Below are 19480 nucleotides of genomic sequence, written 5' to 3' on the forward strand. Positions count from 1 at the left end.
GAGAAGAGTGGCATCTAGTGGATTATACTTGTGGGCACAATTTACTCCTTATCTTTTTAAATTTAGGCTCCTTTCATTAAAACACAAACTTAAAGCAACTTCAGGAAAAACAAATTTAAGATCAGTTTAGAAAGAACTCAGATTTTGAGGCAGCATCCTGTTCAAAGTGGTACCAGCTATGAAGTTGGAACAAGTTACTGGAGTCTCTTTCAGAAGCCTTCAAGGATAGAGGCAGTACCACCTCTCTGGGCAAAGCTTTCACATAAAGGCAGTTAGGAATTGTAAAGCTTCTCCAAATATCAGCCCAGAAATGAAGCTCAATGCAGCCAGCTGCCTCCCAGCACACACCCCTGTGCCATCTCCTTCAGGCCTCCTCACTGGCAAGGGAAGGCTACTGTTAGATTGCCCCAATGCCTTCTCTCCACTCAACTGAGCAAGTCCTCAATCTCTCCACAAATAGCAAGTGCTCCAGCTCCCAACCACCTTGGGAAAAGGGAAAATGCACCTACCTGGTCCTGATGGTTTGGTTCCTTAGAGGATGCAACACAAGATAAGATATAATGAGTCTGCTGAAATTTTGTTTATTATACGCAACTGAGCAATACTGAATATGATTTAATATATAAATATTCTCATCCTTAATATTTTTGCCATGGTTCCTTTCTACATCCTGTTCTATTTTCAGCATTTTCAGTTTCATCTACATCTGCTTTCCGTTTCTTTAGCACTCATTTCTAAGGACCTAAAGAGTGAGTTAAGTCTTGTCACTACCTTTTATTACTATTTACATTTCAGGGACCTAAAACAAAACTTAAGTGGTGAATAAGGAAGAAGCACTATATTTTGCAGAGCCGCTGCTTGAAGCTTTTTTCTTTGATATACTATACTTCAAACTCATGACAAAAAGCAGGGTTAGAAATCTCACCTATGATAACTTGCAGTGAATAATCAATGGAAATACATTTACTTTGATAATCCAGATTCATGCCATGGCTATAGCTACTAAATCATCTGAAATATATAAATTATTTCAGTGAACCTCTTTCTGCCCATTCTTCTACACAGAGACTACTGTACTTCTTGTCCTTCCCCAGACCCCTGATAACTTTTCAACTTGCTCTTTCAAACAGGGACAAAGGAACAGAAATCTCAAAATCAAAGCCACAAAATTCAGCAAAGTTGGTAACTAAGGAAACATAAATTAAAGCTACATTTAATGAAACACTGCAGGATTATTTCAACAGTTTATCAGACTATGGACATGGGAAGAGCAGCAACCAACACGTGTAACTCTCAAGCAATCCAGCATAGGATGTCTGTCCACTCAGCACTTGAATGCACCAAAACGCAGAGCTGAGCCACTTGGGTTGCATGGGCCAAGAAGGAGATATTAGAACAAGCAGCGATATTACAGAAGTAAAGTAACATAGTGCTCCATAGCTGCAAAGGATATAGGAGATGCAAGATTACTGCAGAAGGGAATCAGAAATGCAGGAGAGCATGAGGCCCTGTTCAACAGAAATAGGATAGAAATCTGAAGGAAAACTGGCAACATCAGTCCCACTGTTCACTGGAAAGCCTTCATTGCCTTTGTAGACAAAGTGCTGGGCCTTTGTATCCTGCAAGTAACATCCTGTTAGCTCCGTAAACCAAACTGCAAAGCAAGATGTCAGCTACAGGGCTGATAGGACCTTTTAAAAATTAAAGATCATGCCATCTTGTTATACCAGAACTGGAATATGCAACCTCATACAAATTAGGAAGGTGAGCAAACCATTTTATTAAATTAATTTCATTGTCTGTGGAGTAACTGCATGTACCAGAGTAATGTTTCATTACCACCAGTATTTAAAAATGCACAATTATTGCTCAGAAAATAATTGAGGGTTCCAAGACAAAAGGTACTAAGATGTTGTGTGTATTTTAGAATTTTGCATCTTACCTTTCAGCACTGAATGCTGACTCTGTGTCAATATATATAACCGCTGCATCTAGTCCTCCCATGCTTACAGGTAGTGTAGCCAGAACACTCAACATAATACAAAATTGAGTTTTGCCACAACCTGGTGGGCTAGTTATCTGGAAGAAAAAAGTTGAGCAACATATTCATTTCACCATAATTCTACTTTCAACTAAGTCCCAGTGTTCCCTCAATTCTGCTTTTTCAGTTACCAAAAGAGACAGCCATGAAAAGACATACCACAATGACCAATTTGCAGGTACTCTTGGACCTGTACCTTGCAGACAAATTAATCCCCTAAAGAATAAAAAAAGCTTCTCAGACAGAGCATTATGCTTATACTTTATTTCTTTGACATCATTATCACCCTTCAAATTTGAGGTCCCCTACTCTCCCCCCCTCACCTCACAAGATCTTCCCTAGAGACACCCAGCTCTCCTCCATCTGTCCCTGTGATACCTTCTGAAACAGAGCAGAGTTGAAAGATTCACAGTTGACATGCACCTGTCATCTATAGCTTTTAGAGCTCAAAGTCCAGAGCTAGTGAGCTCAGAGACAAACATCTCCTTATAAATCATCATCACCTTGATTAAGCCAGGTCACTCCTAGAAATCACAAGGATAATTGCTCATTCTATAAAGACTGAATGTTCAGTATGAACCACATGTATACATAAGACAGATTTTATCTGCCCCAGAGACTACACTCTGAACTACGTGTTTTTTCACTGGTGTTAACTCCCTATTACCATATTTCAACACCAATACCGTTGAATGACCCTGACCAGTTCCCAGTTTTGTGGGATACTGGTGAAAGCCAGGAAAAAGCAACTTGGATTTTCTCAGGCTGCTCAAAGGAAAACATGAGAGAAGGAATTAATAACAAAGCTAGCACCTGCTGCTGTGCACAGAAGAGTACATGGGAAACGTGATGTTTTGGTGAAAGCATGTTTACAAGGGGTGTTACTTTCCTTGCACCAATGAAATCAAGTCTATCCCCAATTCCATGATCTAGTCTATAAAAGTGTAGTTTGTTTCTTTAATAAAGGGCTTTTTGCTTCTCTTCTGCCTGAAGGAAGTATTGTTGTTACATCCTTTTTGCTGTTCTCCTAGACCAAAGCAACACAGCTCTAAGCTTCCACCTGTTGTCACTCAAAGCCCCTGTGGTAAAGCAGCATTCAGAGCATACTCAGCTTGTATGAAAAGGTTCCAGTTTGATTTTGAGGAGAAAAATCACCAGGATCCAGAGAACATATTGTTTGATGAGATCACCAGTTTCTGAGAGCAGTATTTTTCTACTAGAGATGGCAGTCTGCTGTTCTTTATTCACTACAAATCTTCCAGAGATTGTGTCTGAATGCTGGGCTCTGTGTTCAGATAATTGCAAGTTCATTACTACTACAGTGGGTCTTTATACAATATCACATTGTCACTGCTTCTGGAAAGGGAGATAATCAAACCTGTAAATACCAGGAGGACCAAAAAACACTAAAAACAAAGTCAAAGTGACTTTAGGCAGTGAAAACAGTGATGGGCTCATTCTCATGTTAGAAGCAAGCCTCTCCAGGGAAGTTTAACTGTAAAACAAAGCATGCAGTCTCAAACCACCTAATACTGCCAGAACAATGGCCTAAACACAGAGCTATTGTTTTGAATTTAAAAACAAACTTTACAGTAGACAGACACTCAAAATCAAATTGATTTTTGAAACTACATGCACAATAGTTCAGTTTCAAGCAGGAACACTTTCACCACAAGATTTTACAGTATTGCTATGGTTTTGTTTTAAGCAGTAGCAGCATGACTTGAAGCACAGATTTACAGGGAAGGATCACATTAGCTACAGTTAACAGTTAGTTAAAATCCCTTTAGTCACCTTTGTCTTTAAAGAAGGCCTGAAAGCTACATCAATCAATCTGCTTGAAGCATTAAATGATTTTTGTTTAAAAGCACACACTGCATTTGGTGAATGATAGATCAGGAATCAGTCATTTATGCAATTATCTGTTCCCTAGCCAGTGTACTTAAATTACAAGCTATCATATCAGCAATATCTGATACAATTTAATAGGAACCCAAAGCATATATAAAAACTGCAGAGGCAATACACATTCCTTAGACTGATAGCCAATGAATCTCACCAGTTGTTTCTTGTTAAAAAGAAGACTTGAAATGAATGAGGGGAGGGCATCAATCCAGTTTGTTAAATGAAAATGTCTGGACAGCTTGTGAGGATACTTCAAAAAACATTTGTAGTTTCAGCCTTGCCCAGGAGGTACACTGGAACCAACATTCATTGCAGTGGCTGACACAGAAGCTAATTCAGCAGAGATGCTATTAAAATGTCCAAAGATATGAGCATCATACCAGAGAAAATGAGGGAACCTTGCAGTACAAGGAAGCAACTCAATGGAGCAAGAAAGCATTTCTATTCCCAAAAACAATAATACTTCAAGTTTAATCTGCATTCCTTTACAGGGCCTTAAAACAGGCTTTTAAATAATCCAATTTTACAAAATAATTTTGCAAAACTACATTTTATTGCAGTTACCACTGGTTCAGCAAGTGTTTAGAACAACAGAACCCTACTTGAAATTCCTCTAATAAATTTAAATGGAATGTCAGCATAAAATTTGTTTTGTTTGTTTTACTCTAAATTTCCTCTGGAAAAAAACCAAAAACCACCTAGATAGAAACTGTGAAAACTACAACAGTTTCTTAAAGAATATTTTATTAGGCAGGGATAAATTATTTTTCAGTAAGTGATATACTATTTTCTCTGGCACATCTGTAGGGTTTGGATGAAATCACAAGGAGCTAGTTCCTCATCTACCACAAGATTAAACTCCTCAACATTCAAAGAAGGAACTATTTTAATTTTTCCTCATAAAACTTGGCAAAAAGCTCTGACCACAGAATTTCAGCTATGATTTAGCCTCCAGTTTAAAACCCAATAGTGGCATGGAAAAAAAAAAAAAAAAAAAAAAAGGTCTGAGACAGTGTAATGCAAATCAAATCCCTCTGGCACTCAAAAAGCAATAAGACTTGGCTGGAGAAGATACCACCACAAGCCCTAATACTTCTGATCAGGTACTCAAACTTCCAAGTTTCCAGCCACCCTCACTCCTGGGTTAAGTAACATAAAGAAAATTTAGTCCTACCAGTCAGGAATTAAATACTGCACCCAGCAAAATTTAGAAGATACTTTAAGCCTGGGAGAAGTTATCTGCCTAATTAAAAAATGTCAAAAAGACAATCTGCTTGTCAGCTATGCTCCAGTGAATTGTAAAAGCAAATTAAGATTGTTAAATCCTAAAGTCACACAAATCCAAAAAGAAACCCCAAACCTGAAAGTGTGCACAAGCTGCAATAGAGCATAAAAGCAGCAGAAACACAGCATCAAACCAGCAGCAGCAGCAAACCATTAGCTTTCTACTAAAATTTCATCTAGCAATTCTGATGAATATGTAGAGTTTTGCCAACCTTTTAAACTACTTCAGATATCAAGATTCTTGCAAAAAATTGCTTTTCAAAACCCCTAGAACCAGCCTTTAAAAGAAAAGAAAATTATTTTCTGCATTAATGGTTATCTGCTTTTTCATTTGTTGAAAACACCCTAATAGGTGCCCTAATTGCTTTCCACACTTAGTACCTAAAAGGCAAATAAAAAGCAATAGATAATCTTATTTTTTCTTGGATACATCTAATCTTTTGAGTTATCATATTTCTGGATCCTACCTTGTTATCTCTATATGACTGCTGACTAAATAGTTATTTATCAATCATCAGCCAAGCTCAAGGAGCAGGTGGAAGGACACAGTGCTTGCAGTCTGGTCTCATCCTCTACATGTCTTGTACAGATGTCAAGATCTCCCATTGTAGATAAATGCACCAGACAGGTCTTCTCATTTTAACCAAAATAGATTAGAATACAAAAATATTCACACTCAAAAGCTTTTTTCAGAAGAAAAAAAACAGCTTAAAAGTTCAATATTACCTTTCCTGGTGCTGTGCTTTTCATTTACATCTTTGTAAATGCTTTTCATTTATATCTTTGAATATATTCATTTCCCTCCAACTAACTTTAAATACAATGATACATAAGGACTATGACTACTCTTAAAATACAGCTAATCAACAGTTACTCATGTTTTCTTATATTTAAAGGCGAACTATTCCAAAAAACACTGAGGAGAATATTATAACTGACTATTGTGATAATTAAGCAGGCTAATAAGTGTACAAAATACATAGCTCTGGAAAAGTAAACATTTAGATTTACTTCCTGTAGACCATTATTTTGTAGCATCTTGGGAAAACCAAGCAGTCAACCACTGCTTTTCCCCAGATCTCCCTTTGGAGCAATGCCAAGAATATGGCAATCAGCACACCTGAATTCTATTACTGCTCTAGAGCCATTCTACCTGGTCTTCAGGCAAGAACACACCAGACAGACTGCACTGATTGCTGAATGACAGCTCCACTTAGGATTAAGAACAAAGAAATATTAATGATACTGTTATCAGCAGCTTTGTAAATTAACCACGTGGCTCTTAGGACCCAAAAGGATCACATTCACTTTTTTTAACAGAAAAAAATTCATCTTCAATATGCCAAATACTTGGGCACCCTCCTGAGCCAGTCACGAGCTCAAGGACAAATCATCCTATCACAGAAAAGATCTTATCACAGGAAACATCTCTATCCTACTTCTTCCTCCTGCCTCTGCAGCAGTGTTCTTTCTTCTTGAAAGAAATTGAATTTAGCAAGTTGTTTCCCCCAGAATTTAAAGACTTGAAGTATTCATCTTCAGTTCTTCTGATCTAAATCTCTTACAGTAAATTGGCAACAAAGCTAGGCCTAGATATGAAGAAAAAATTGATCTATCAGAATGAATATAAGTTCATGGATGCATTCTTAAACTTTGTTAACCTGCATGGTATATATTCCATTTTCTACAATAAAAAATACCCTGAATCTTTAAAATCTAATAGCCCCTCATTATAAGAGATCCTAGACCAGAAACCATTTAGTTTCAACTCTGTGTTCCTTGAACTCTAATATGTTTTAAATCACCATTAGATTTCATAAGTCATTTCATTTACAGAAATAAATCAGAATTCAAAATCAATCCAGCTTGATTATAGGGTGCAAAAACATTTTCTTCGTAGTAAGATTTTCGTAACTTCTCATTTTTATTCCTCTACTGTGACAATTTGCCACAGACAAAGAAAAGCACTTGGCAAGGACTGTTCTCATCCAACATTTTTTGAGTTTGAAGCACCTGACACAAGACAGTCCAACCTATATGTGACTTTTGATTTTTAGGTAGAATGCTCAACTAAAGTTAAATATATTAAACAAGTTACCTCTGTGAGGGATCCACAAGGCACACCACCATGCAGGACTCTATCCAAACTATGAAGTGTGGTGGATAAAAAGGCTGAAGAAGGATTTGCAGACTTTCTTAATTTCATTTCATACGCCTACAAAAGGAGGGAAAAATACCAAAGCAAAACAAGCAAATCAGAAAACGTTTTTTCAAATGGAAATAGCAAAGTTGCATTTGCTTTCAACAACTAGTATGACTCAACACTCAACAATGAGAGAAGTATTGTTATACTCAGCTATAGTCTGGCTTTAGCTCATCATCCTTCCTTGTATTTATATTCCATTTAGAGCTCACAGAGTAGAGTCTTTTTTCCTCTCCCTCACCACAATATTAAATAATAAGCCCTTAATCACAACGTGACAAAAGTTGTCTCTGCTTCTATTCAACAAGGTTTGTTTTCAACCTGTTAAATTCCCTGATCAATGTTCATTACCAGTTTGCTAGCTTTAAATACATTCAGTAAAAGCCATACTAATTCTTGTACTACTAACTTAATTGCAGCATATTAGTGAATGCAAAGTTTCACAGAATTACTGCTATAATTACTATGCCAATTACATGTAATAGACTTGGACATGAGTTATTTTTTAAGGAAGAAAAAGCAGATTGCATTGATTGAGGTCAGAACTGTCTGTATCCTCCCTGTTCTAAAAGACACCTTTCCATATGAATTCAAAGAAAAGAAAATGCCACCACTGCATCGCAGCACCTGCAATTTCCCTCCTGCATCCTCCCCAGTTAGACTACTGTAGCCTAAGTCACACTACATTTACATGGGTTGAAAAAGTCCTCAAGAAATTATTTTCAGGGTCACTTCAACTCTTGGCACCACTTTTATATCTAAAAGAAGTTTATACTGAAATTCTTATTTGCTTGTAGTAAACCAAATTATTTTCTTAGCTGCAGGATATAAACTAGAAGCAATTTTCACATGCTGGATTGGCAGAGAGTGAGACTTACTTCCCTACTGATGCTTCAAGCCTGAACAACCTCATGGGGCTATAATACCTAATAAATGTAACTGCATCAACCTAAAGTGCATCAGAGACCTCCATTTAAAAATAAAAACATTATGTCATTGTGCAGTAAAACTGAGACACCACAAGTCTCTCAGCTAAAAAGATGAGCAACAATGTTCAGCTTTTTCCCAGATATTGTATCAAAAACAGTATCGACACAAGCATACTTACTGTCTGCATTTTGGGAGCACAAGCTCTGCTGACTTTACAAAGAAGCTTCTGCACCTCATAGTAGCTCTGTCCTGTCACTTTCATTAGCTCCAAAAGAGAAAGACACAAGAAGTCCTGAAAGATGACAGAGCAATTCAGAGAGCTCAACCTAGAAATCCAGGCTGGGGACTAAGGTGATTCAATCTGCTCAAAATTAGTAAATATTCCACAGGTGCAGCAACTCTCCATCCAGATACATTGATGACATCCCCTTTCAGTCATCTCATCTGAAGGCTGACCAGGCCCAGCTTTTTCCTACCTCCACAGGGACAGTAAATACATAAAACTTTAGATGTTTTAGTTAGGCATCTGTCATTTTAAAGCTCGATTTTTACAAGTCATCAGACCACATAGAGTCTAAACTGCTCCCTATTTTCTATAAAGTAAAGCTCCCCAGTTAATTAAACTGCCAAAAAGGGAACTTGACATGCATTAAAACAGTCACACACAAACAACAACAAAAAAAAAAACAAAAAAAAAAAAACAAAAAAAAAAAAAAAAAAACAAAAAACAAAAAAAAACCACACAAATAAACCCACACCCCAAAAATACCACCAAATCACCCCCCACAAACAAAACAACTCTTTCACCTGACAGGTAGTGATCTGATAGCGACTCAGCCTTTCACACATTTCCTGAGATAACTGTGCTCTTCTTAGTTTCTTAGCAGCCATGCTTCCCAATCTACAGGGAAAAAAAACTGTTTGAAAGATGCTTTTAATATGATTTCCACTAACTTCTTGCTAAAAAAACAGAGGGCGGGTGTACATATACATAATGTAATGTGATAAAGATTTCCCACACAGATCTGTGTCACATTAAATTATATAACCAGTGTGAACACAGTTTTGTTAAATTACATCTGATATTTTACCATGTATGAGAACATACCAGTAAGAACAGAAGCGTCAGCAATGTCTATAGGACAGATGTTTCTGGGACATACAAAAGCTAAAAATTACACAGCCATGAGCTGAACAAGAACTCCACATGCTATACTGCATTGGCAAGAAATGCATCTCTGGATGCCTGAATGTGAATTGTAGAGCAATCACAGTAAGCATTCAACCCTAGAATATACACTGCTAGAATGTAACTTAGTTTTGGTGATATTGACACTGAATGCCCAAAACACCTCGGGACGCTGTCCAGCCCAGCACAGCCCAAAGCGCACACACAGGTATGCATGACCATTACACTGTTTCACACGCGTTATTTAGGCAACATTCCTAGTATCAATTCATACACATACTTAGGCGAAATAAGCGTTTTTATAACGTAGCAAGTGCAAATATCGCAAACGCTTGCCATAACACAAAACTGCTACAACTTTACAGACGCACAGGCCGCCACTTCTTCCCTCACAAGCTGGAAACTTTATTGCCTCGCTACAAAAATCCCCTTATAAACAGGAAGGAACCCGAAAGTTTCAGGCTCCCTCCGCCGAACAGCCTGCGACACGTGGGTGCGCCTGCAGGCGGAGATCCAGCCCGGCCCCCTCTCGCAAACCGCGAGCACCGGAAAACCCGCTCCCGCCGCAAAGCGGCCTCACCCCGCGGCCGGGGGCTCCCGGGCCGGGCCCGCCGCAGGAGCGGAACCGCGCACACGAGCTTTGAAAAGGCTCCCGCGGCGGGCGCCAGGGGGCGGGGCCGCCGGGCAAAGCCTGCGCTCCGATTGGCTGCGCTGCCGCCAATCAACGTGCAGCGCTGCCGGCCGGCGGCGCGCGGGGCATGCCGGGAGCTGTAGTTCGAGGAAGGGTGCGGCTGTGATGGCGGCGGCGCTGCGCGTGGTAATGCCGGCTCACTCAGGAGACTGAGGGCCCAGGGTGGGGGGTGGTGCTCAGTGTTCCATGCGCGGTGCTCTTGTGCTGTAACGTAGAAATTCCTTCCGTCCTCTGCACAAAAGCGTCTACAAAACCCAAAAGTCCCTAGCGTGGAGAGTGCCATGCACGCAGTCACTTGTTAGTAATGAGTATTGGAATTATGTCCTTTTCATATTTAGGCCTTACAGACACCTGGTTTACTGCCAGCTGTGAGAGAAATACCTCATAATGTGAATCACAGAATCAATTAGACTGGAAAAGAGCTCTGGGGTCATTGAGCCTAACCTACGACCGAACAAGACCTTGTCACACCCTGGCTCTAAGTGCCACATCCAGTCTTTCCTTAAAGAACTGCAAGGACAGTGACTCCACCACCTTCCTGCATAGCCCATTGCAATGCTCAGTCAATCTTTCTGTGAAAAAGTTCCTCCTAATACCCAACCCTAACCTCCCCTCACACAGTTTATGTCAGTAGTAATTGCACCATCACCAGTCCTTTATGAAAAGCTTCTCATGCCTTCTCTCCGGCCACTCTGACTCCTTTCCTCACAGGCAGCTCCACACAGCACTGACTCCTCTCATCTCTATAAGCTTACTTCTTCCTTCAGCATGACTGGCTAAACTCAAATCTGTCCCTTACCTGGCCACCTAAACCTGTCTGTCCCTCACACAACATCTTACCTTGTCTGTCCCTTGCACAAGTGCACGTCCCTTCCTCCTCACAGCACAGCCAGCAGCCTCTATCCCAAACTGCAGCAAACTCTGGGCCTCAAGCTCCATCCGCAACTTACTCTGGCCCAGCTGTGACACTCTTTTATAACCCCCATCCTCATCGGGCAGGCAAGGCTGTCTACACGTCTCAGCAATCAGTACAGCTGTAATTCATTGAGGAAAATTGCCTTCTGCACTATCCTTACAAGCTATCTTCCCACAGATGTCCTCCTGTCCTGTTGGTTACCTGGGAGAGGAGGCCACACCCCACAGCCTCTCTTCACATACTTATGGAGAATGAAAGGGCTCGGGACCTACTTTGTGCCAGGCTAAACAACCCCAGCTCCCTCAGCTGCTCCTCATTGAACTCAAGAACCTTCACCAGCTTTTCTGCCTTCTCTGGACACCCTCCAGTACTTCAATGTGCTTCCTGAATTGGGGGCTTCAGAACTGGACCCAGTACTTGACATGTGGTTTCACCAATGCCAAATACAAATACAAATCGTTTCCCTAGTCTTGCTGGCCATGCTACTATTCCTGATATAGGGAATTTCTGAATGTAACGGGGAGAAGCAGTCATCAAACATGACTGACGTGAATGTCTATGGGGTGAGTTTTCCAACTCACTCTAGGTTATACTAGAAAGTATTGAACTTAGTACTGTGTATGAGTTATCTGCATAATCCTTACAGTAACACAACTGAAGAAAAAATGGGCTAAACTACATTGGACGTCTAACTGAGAAACTGTGCATTGGGAACTGCAATGCTGGGCTTTTGTCTGTTCTGAAAAACAAATGCCACAGCGAGGCTGCAACCTACAGAACACTTCAGCCACTCTTCCAAATGAGAGAACAGCAAAAGCAGCAAGAATCTATCATAAAATGCCCAACAACTACACTGTCAAAAATGGTTGGGGAATTAATGTTTCTTTCATACCTTGAGGGGAGTTTGCATGCTCAAAGAAGCCCAGAGGATTTTAAAAGCTGGGCAGGGTATAAACAGCCCATAGAAAAGCAGTTCAGAGCTGTAGTGAAAAGGTAGAGAGCTGGGAGAGATGGCATGGAGGAAGAGCTCCTCCTAGTGTAGTTTGCCTTTAAAAGTTGACTTGGAAAACATTAATCACACTTGAGAAAAGCTGTCTAGGGAAAGGGAAAAGAAGTCTGTTGCTGCAGTTTAGTTTCAATTTAAAAAGGAGGACGTGACCATAGTATAACTTGTCATGAACTACTGTCTCCTCCTCAATTCAGGGGTAGAAGAAGCCCTACCTTCCCACCAGAGGAAAGGGGAGCATTGCCATGATGAATTTTCTTTCCTCCCACAAATGCATCAGGGCTTTCCCTTCACCTCCAGGTCAAAAGGCTTCCTTTCCAATTTCTACACAAACAAAATACCTGTATTAAACCAGAGAACTGTTTTGGGACATTGAGTAAGGGAAGAAAATCTTATCAGGCAAATATTTTAGAAAATCTGTGAGCAAAATCTGTATAGCCAGGTGCCTCTCCTGCAAGTTCTTTGACTCTCATTTCTCAGAGGTCTCGTGACTGTTCCCCAGTCTGCTTCACAGATATGCAGATATACCTTTAAGCCTACTGTCAAATAATTGTGCATCATCTTCTCTGTGTAACTCGAGGGAGAGAACATTCAGAGGATAACCAGAGATGTGTTCACATATGCTTGGTCACTGACAATTTTCTCAAACAGCAGCACAGCAGGCAGCATCACAGCTTCCATATGTTTGACTAGGACAGTAGTCACTAGGGAATCAGGGCACTCTTCAAACAGCTCTGCTCTGTGACCTTGGTCAAGTCCCTTGACAACAGGGTGTCTGTTTTCCATCTTGGCTTTGTTTTTGCCTATTTAGTCTGCAAACAGAGGAAGGAAGTAGTGCCGGTCCAACAGACTCATGTGTCGAGCATGATACAGCAGAGAACTGTGCTAGTCTAAGCCTTTTGCTGCTTCTGGAACATAAAATAAAAAAGGATAAATAAAGCTACGAGATGATTACTTTTTAAGAACTGACTTTCACCATATTATCATAAGAAAGTCATTTAAAATGGCAACACTGGAGGAAGAGTCAAAGAAGGCAGAAGTATAACAGCAACAACAAAAGAGGTCTTACAAAATCAAAAGGATCTAACATCAAGCACACCAATTAAAATTAAAAAGGAAATGGTAATTAGCTGTCTAAGGGGCAAGCAGAAAGGATAGAGTCTGATTTGAAGGACACATGAAGAAATACTTATCGGCTCTTACCCAAATAAATACTCAGTAGTTAATTATTCTGCAAATCCCTAGAATTGAGAATATAATGGTAAAATGTTTCCTTTCTAGAACAGATTCCACAAAAAAGTTTATTCCTCAAAGCCAAGACAGCCTTTTGTGAGCATTTTAAGATAATAGTTTGCATTCTGGAACATTTCAGATGATTCACATAATTACTAACACAGTGTCAGCTCACTGATACTGACTGTAGTCCTCAGGTTTATTACTATTTTGCAACTGTCAATTCTTGCCTTAAAATTGGCAGTGTTCCCCTACTCCTATGAAAATATCTCCCCAAAAGAGACTACTCCAGGAGACTACAACAACAATTCTTACTCACAAGGGTAATCCACGTATTCAGAGCAATTCTCCACTTTATGCTTGCTGACTATTGTCTAATTAGTCTAATATATTCTTATTCCTTGGGGTTACCTACTTGATGCCTATAACATTCTTTATTAGAAAGAAATGACCTGTTAGCTCTGGAGACTGCAAAACACTTAGGAGAACAGCATATGCTTTCCTGGGATTAAGGTCCCAAGAGGTTGCTCAATAACAGTACACAAAGGAACCTCCAATGAATTATTCTGTGTCGATCTTCCCAAAGGAGTTGGAGATTTAATTCCAATCCTTTGAGGTTTCCTCATCTCACAAGAAAAGAAATTTGAAAAATCTCATAAGGAGGCCTGCACCCTGGTTGAAAACACTTTATTTTTCATGCTGTCCACACCAGCACAGCTTTAGCAAAGCTACTTCAACTTGAAATTTTGCCAGATGCATCTGCTCCAGGGATGGGGTGAGGGGAAAGGAAACTGCCTTTCTGTTGTTTCTAGAAGCTGCTCAGCACTATTGCCATTGGCTATAATAAACAAATCAAAACAACAGACCTGTGAAAAAGTAACCATCGTTTAATTTAGACTTATTCTTCCCCCCATGCCCCAGTCATCTGAACCATCTGTGGACCAGATAAATGCTTCTCCCCAAGCAATTAACTTTTTCCTCCTGCTCAGAAAGGATTAAACCCAATTAATAATGAATCCTTCTTAGGTATTAGTGAAGACCTGTTTGACCACACACCTTTACACCCAGAAAAAGAAGAATTTTTTTTTTTCCTCAGAACAGGCAGAAGGCATCTCTCTGTTTCTGCCTATTCACACATGCTGTGAATCCACAATTATCCATAACCTCCAAAACTATTTCAGAAATACTCAGCAGCAGTGTAGAGTTTTTTTTAAAGGGAGTATCTGTACCTCTTACCCTTTCTAAAATAAAGCAGACTGGCCACATTAATTGCTATTGCAGGCAGAAGGGCAGCCCCACTAGCACGTTACAGCTTTGAAAAACTCATCTGCATTTGCTTTCTGCCCAAACTACAGCAAACAAATTGAGAGACTTCAGGGATTATTCCACTTTTAGCCTGTACTCATCTAAGAAGATTACCAACCAAGATCAGCTTCCTACTTAATTTAGCTTTTTCTGGTTAAAGGGACAGTAGGAGTCATTCAAGTCTTCAGAGCTTTTATATTTCCCTGTTAAGTTTATGTTAGATGAGAAGGCCACGAACTGATACAGCAGCAGCATAATAGTCTATGTGAAGTTGTTACAGACCAGATCATTACCTTTACCTACATGAAACAAACCTGATATCCTCCTGCCTTTCACCTGTGCCTTTTTTACTGCCTTATCTTGAACTTCTGTTTACTGAATTTGCCATGGTTGTCCCAGTAGTGATGTCTGGAATCACCAGGCCTTGCCACTCTCAACCGATTTTCCTGCAGCTTTCCCTGAGATGCTGAGATAGATGAAGAAGTGACAAATACCACAGCAGGGGGCTTTAGGAGCATTGTGATCCTTCACAGCATCCAGCCTCTATTAAGAAGCTGCAATCAGACTAGGAAAATCAAAGTACCTCACAGTGACCAGTAGTGAAAGTGCACTGTGTACCCCTTGTCATCACACTCAGAGTCAGACACCATGAAATTAGCACTGATGGTGCCTAGTTATAGCAATTAGGGTAGGACATCTGTTGCTTTCAGGTACAGCCCTCGCTCCATCTGTAGAATTCTTAAGTGGAGAAAAGAGACAACAGGAACCAGTGGATTTGACTGAGATGAGTTTTTTTGCTCAGACAACACCAGCAGAGAAGAGTAGATTTCAGATACTCATCTCTGTGCAGCTGCCAGAAATGGGGGAAAAGAGTCTTCACTTTTTGATGTTACAGATTGATTGCTCTGATAACCCAGCAGCTGATCTCAACCCAGTAGCTCTTATTTCAAACAACAAACACACAAACCAGAAAGAAAACAAAGCCTGGAACATTTCATTCCTTTAATTGTTTCAGTCTAAGGCCTTTGGCTTTTGCATGGTTTTCATTCTACTTATTTTTAAAGCAATGAACGAGATCCCTATGGCTGTAACTGCAAAGGAAACTGCTCCAGACATCCTCACCATTCTCCCCTAGGAGATGTTGCTGAAGTGTTTCCAAAGGTGGCCGAGTGGCCTGGAAGACAGAACACACCACCAGACCTGGGCAGAGAAAGCAGAAGAATGTCTACACTGCCACAGTATTTGTGCTTCACAGTTTTCTGCCTGTGAAAGAATGAGACATCTTATGCCCTGCAATTGGATGTTACTCATGCTCACACACACCTACAAGGAACTCAGCAATCTCAAACAAGATCAAAACAGAGACCCACTGTGTCTTAGGAGTGTTGGAGAACAGATGGAAGAAATCTCTTAGTGGATAATTACAGAAGTTAGAGGAAAGAAGAGATCAGTTTAATTCTCTTATGGTGGTGATTATTTTTTTACCTTGAAGTGTGGCACTTATCCATTTTAGTGAGATGAGCACACAGCAATAATACATTCAAGTATCACCCCAATACTCCAAATACCACAAACTCAATTATTTTAGAGACTATCCAGGCAAGCATGTTTGTCACTCAGTGTTTGGTTACAATGCTATAGCTGCAATCACATTATCCTCACTCTACATTGACTGCCCATGACAAATTGATTTTACAGACCCATAGCTATTTTTTAAATAAATCACTACAGCAAATAGTATTATATTAATTATGCAGCAAATTAAGCCTATACTTAATTGAAGTAAAATAGGACATTTGTACAGCAAGAAGCTCAATGCATGATTAGGAACCTATTAATTGTCTAATAATTGAACTTTTGTTTTAGTGGTCTTTAGGAGAGAGGCTTATAAATCTGCATGAAGCATCAGAATCCAATCCAGTTCAGTCACTGAAGGAATATTTTCCTTCAGTTTTCACACCAAAGAGGGAAAGGGCATGAAATGAGAACACTCTCAGCCTTGCAAAATAAAATGCACCATAAGGAAAGGTGCCACTGAGCTGACAGAAGATAGAGACATGCTGCATTCATCACTGCCTTTCATCAGATGTGCTGTCATGGCCTCAGTGGGCACAGGTGTATCCTGGGCTGTGTGACTCAACAGCCGTATGGTACCCAAAATTTGATTCAACTGGCTCTCAGTCAGCTCCCACTGGGAGCTGCGTGTTCCCCTGACCTCGCAGTGGGAACTCACCAAGTCACATACAAAGGCCAAATGATTTTTTTAAAGCCTCTGATTTGAGCTGGCTTCATGTTAGGGCTTCCAGCTTGAAATACTTTCATCCCCAGGGGTGCACAGCTGACATACTTCTAACTGGAGCCATCTGAAGCGAATCAGGAGAGAAATGTCTCAGTCTGGTAAAACTTAAGTTACTCTAAATCTGTGGTCGCTTTTCAAATATCTAGGCTTGAATGATAAGATCAGCAATATAGACAAGTCATCACAGCTAGGGAATGGGCAGATGAGCAAGGTGACTTGTTTGTCTTAACTCTCAGTGCTATGTTTAAAATATGTCTTAAAATATGTCTTAAAATATGACTTCTGACATTGGTGAGGATTCAGAATGAGGTCTGTGAAGTGAATAAAGTTACAGTAAATCAGGCTAAGAACAGAAGCAGAGGATTGGGTATTCAAAACACAGACCATAAACACACAGTTTTGATTGTTTCTTTCTCTCTGCCTTTAATCTCACTGGGACAAAAAGAAGCTGGGAGGATGAATGAATGTCAGATGCAAAGGAAATCTCTGAGCTTTCAATTTCCTATTATAAACCAGGACTAGAATAGTAAAAAGCAGTAGAGGTCAGAAATGAGATAGAGTGAAAAAAAAGCAGCATTCACCCTCTTACTCCAGGGATAATGGTTTCAATCTGCTGTGTATGAAAAGAGACACTGGGAGAGAAAATCCAGAAAGAGCAGAATGTTTTACAGGGCAAAAAAGGGATACTGTTAATTGTACCAGACCTATGTATGGTTCACTCTGAGGTTTTGTAGCTGTAATTCTGCCATCCTACACCACAGTCTTGTACCTAAAGCACAGAGTGAGTGCCCAGGCCCTGCTTTGCCATCTGGGAAGAGTCAGAAGATGAAGAACAATCCTGGAGCCATCCAGAAGTCAAGACTTCTGTCTCCATACCCAAGAAGGGCAGATGTTTGGTTTCTGTTAGATTAAGCTTTTGGCTGGAGATTAAGCTTTGCTGTGGGTTAGCTGCTGATCCTAACTGGATAACTTGCCTTTCTATCTGCCAAAAATGCCTAGAGTAACACACTGGCTCTTTTTGTGCAGTCTGTCAACAATCGAAATAAACACATAATATCAAAACTATGTATTTTAAACAAAATGAAAAAAAAAAAAAATAGGTTGGTATGGATAGGAATTCTCACAGTCTTTCCTCCTTGCTGCTAATTTCCTCTGCTTAAAAGTGCCTCCATTCCTCCTTCTGCTTGTTCAAAACTTGAAGAAAAAAGGAAATTGCTGACACCAATTCAGCCATGAAAGTGCAGATATTGAGGGAGTCCAAGAAGAGCAAGACTTTCTTCGTATCCACTAAGGAGGGAAGACTAATGACTTGGTAAAATGAAATTTATTATCTACATGCCACCTCAGAAACATTTCCTGACATTTTTAATTTCTGGCACCATTAACCTCTGTGCATGAGGGTGGGGGGAACATAGTGGGGCAGTTCATGTTTTTAGGCCAGCTGCTCTGCAAAGCCATACTGATGCTCCATATGGCTCTGCAGGTTTTGGAGGGCACTTGCTAAAACCAGTTCCTTTCTCTTGTGCAGATTTCGGCACTTGAGGTAAATCCTGGCTTCCTTGGTTAATGTCCTTTCCTTACTAAAACCAGGAAATTTGAAGCAGCTTGTCTGAGGCAGGATTTAGTAATAAGTGAGGTCCGTGTTCCCTTTGGTTCTTATCCAATATTACTGATTTCACCATTCAGTAAGCATAAAACATTCCCTCTCTAATTTAGTAGCATTTTACACAGAGCCTGCGAGCATGAGACACAAAAAAATTAGTCTAGACTAAGGACACCACCTTTTCCTTTCTTTCAGGAACCAGTTGTAGGAAGGCCCATGTCTGCGCTGGTACACGTTTTTGTCTTGCTGGCAGCTGGGCTGCACAGGCACTCCATGTTGGGAGTGTCCAGCTCCAGCATCTTCCAGAACCTGGCTGAGTACCACTTGCCTGTGCTGGACCAGGGTGGTCCTGGAGGCTACTGAGCACCTTGGCTATGAGCTGGCACGCTGGAGTGCCTGTATCTGCATTTGAGTTGTACTAATACGTACATGTATTTAAGGACTGGATTTTGGAGGGGCTGGTGTCAAGGTTTGGATTGCTAAATTTCATGCAATTTCTTATTCTATGAGGGCTTGCTCAGTCTTAATCCTTCAATATACAAAGCAGATAAATTAACAGTCATGCCAGATTTGGAATAGGAAGAGGGAACTTTTTGTAAGACTTCATTAAAATATCTCTGTCTTGTCAGTGTGTACAGTAAAAACCCCATGAGGGCTTTCATTGCATCTTTGGACATAATTGCCTCCCTTGCATAGTCTTCTGAGCTCTCCAACTAATGACTTCCTTGGCCAAGATATCTGCATTTCAAAAACACTATACTGTGACAAAGTGCCCATTTCTGCCTGCCTTTACAGAAGCAGACAGTTTTCCCACACACAAATAACCTTTTAAGAGTTCAATGAGTAACTGCTGCTCCTCTGCTCAGGCTCAGCCC

The 19480-nt window shown here is 40.3% G+C and overlaps 1 protein-coding gene across 3 annotated transcripts in view; it reads right to left on the reverse strand.

Annotated features, from left to right (window-relative positions):
* The window catches only part of RAD51B (RAD51 paralog B), a 386318-nt gene that overhangs the window by 337486 nt on the left and 29352 nt on the right, over positions 1-19480 (reverse strand). The window contains exons 1-5 of one of the 3 annotated variants that reach the window (XM_056492653.1): positions 10133-10202; positions 9171-9264; positions 8542-8655; positions 7329-7445; positions 1943-2079 (exon numbers count right to left, since the gene is read on the reverse strand). In XM_056492653.1, the coding sequence (XP_056348628.1) occupies positions 1943-2079; positions 7329-7445; positions 8542-8655; positions 9171-9254 (452 nt within the window). In that variant the 5' untranslated portion in view covers positions 9255-9264; positions 10133-10202. Of the gene's footprint in view, positions 1-1942; positions 2080-7328; positions 7446-8541; positions 8656-9170; positions 9265-9923; positions 10203-19480 lie in introns of those variants that run through there. The other 2 variants (XM_056492652.1, XM_056492651.1) reach the window with 2 other exon arrangements.

Source organism: Oenanthe melanoleuca, chromosome 5 (assembly GCF_029582105.1).
Source record: "Oenanthe melanoleuca isolate GR-GAL-2019-014 chromosome 5, OMel1.0, whole genome shotgun sequence".
NCBI lineage: Eukaryota > Metazoa > Chordata > Aves > Passeriformes > Muscicapidae > Oenanthe > Oenanthe melanoleuca.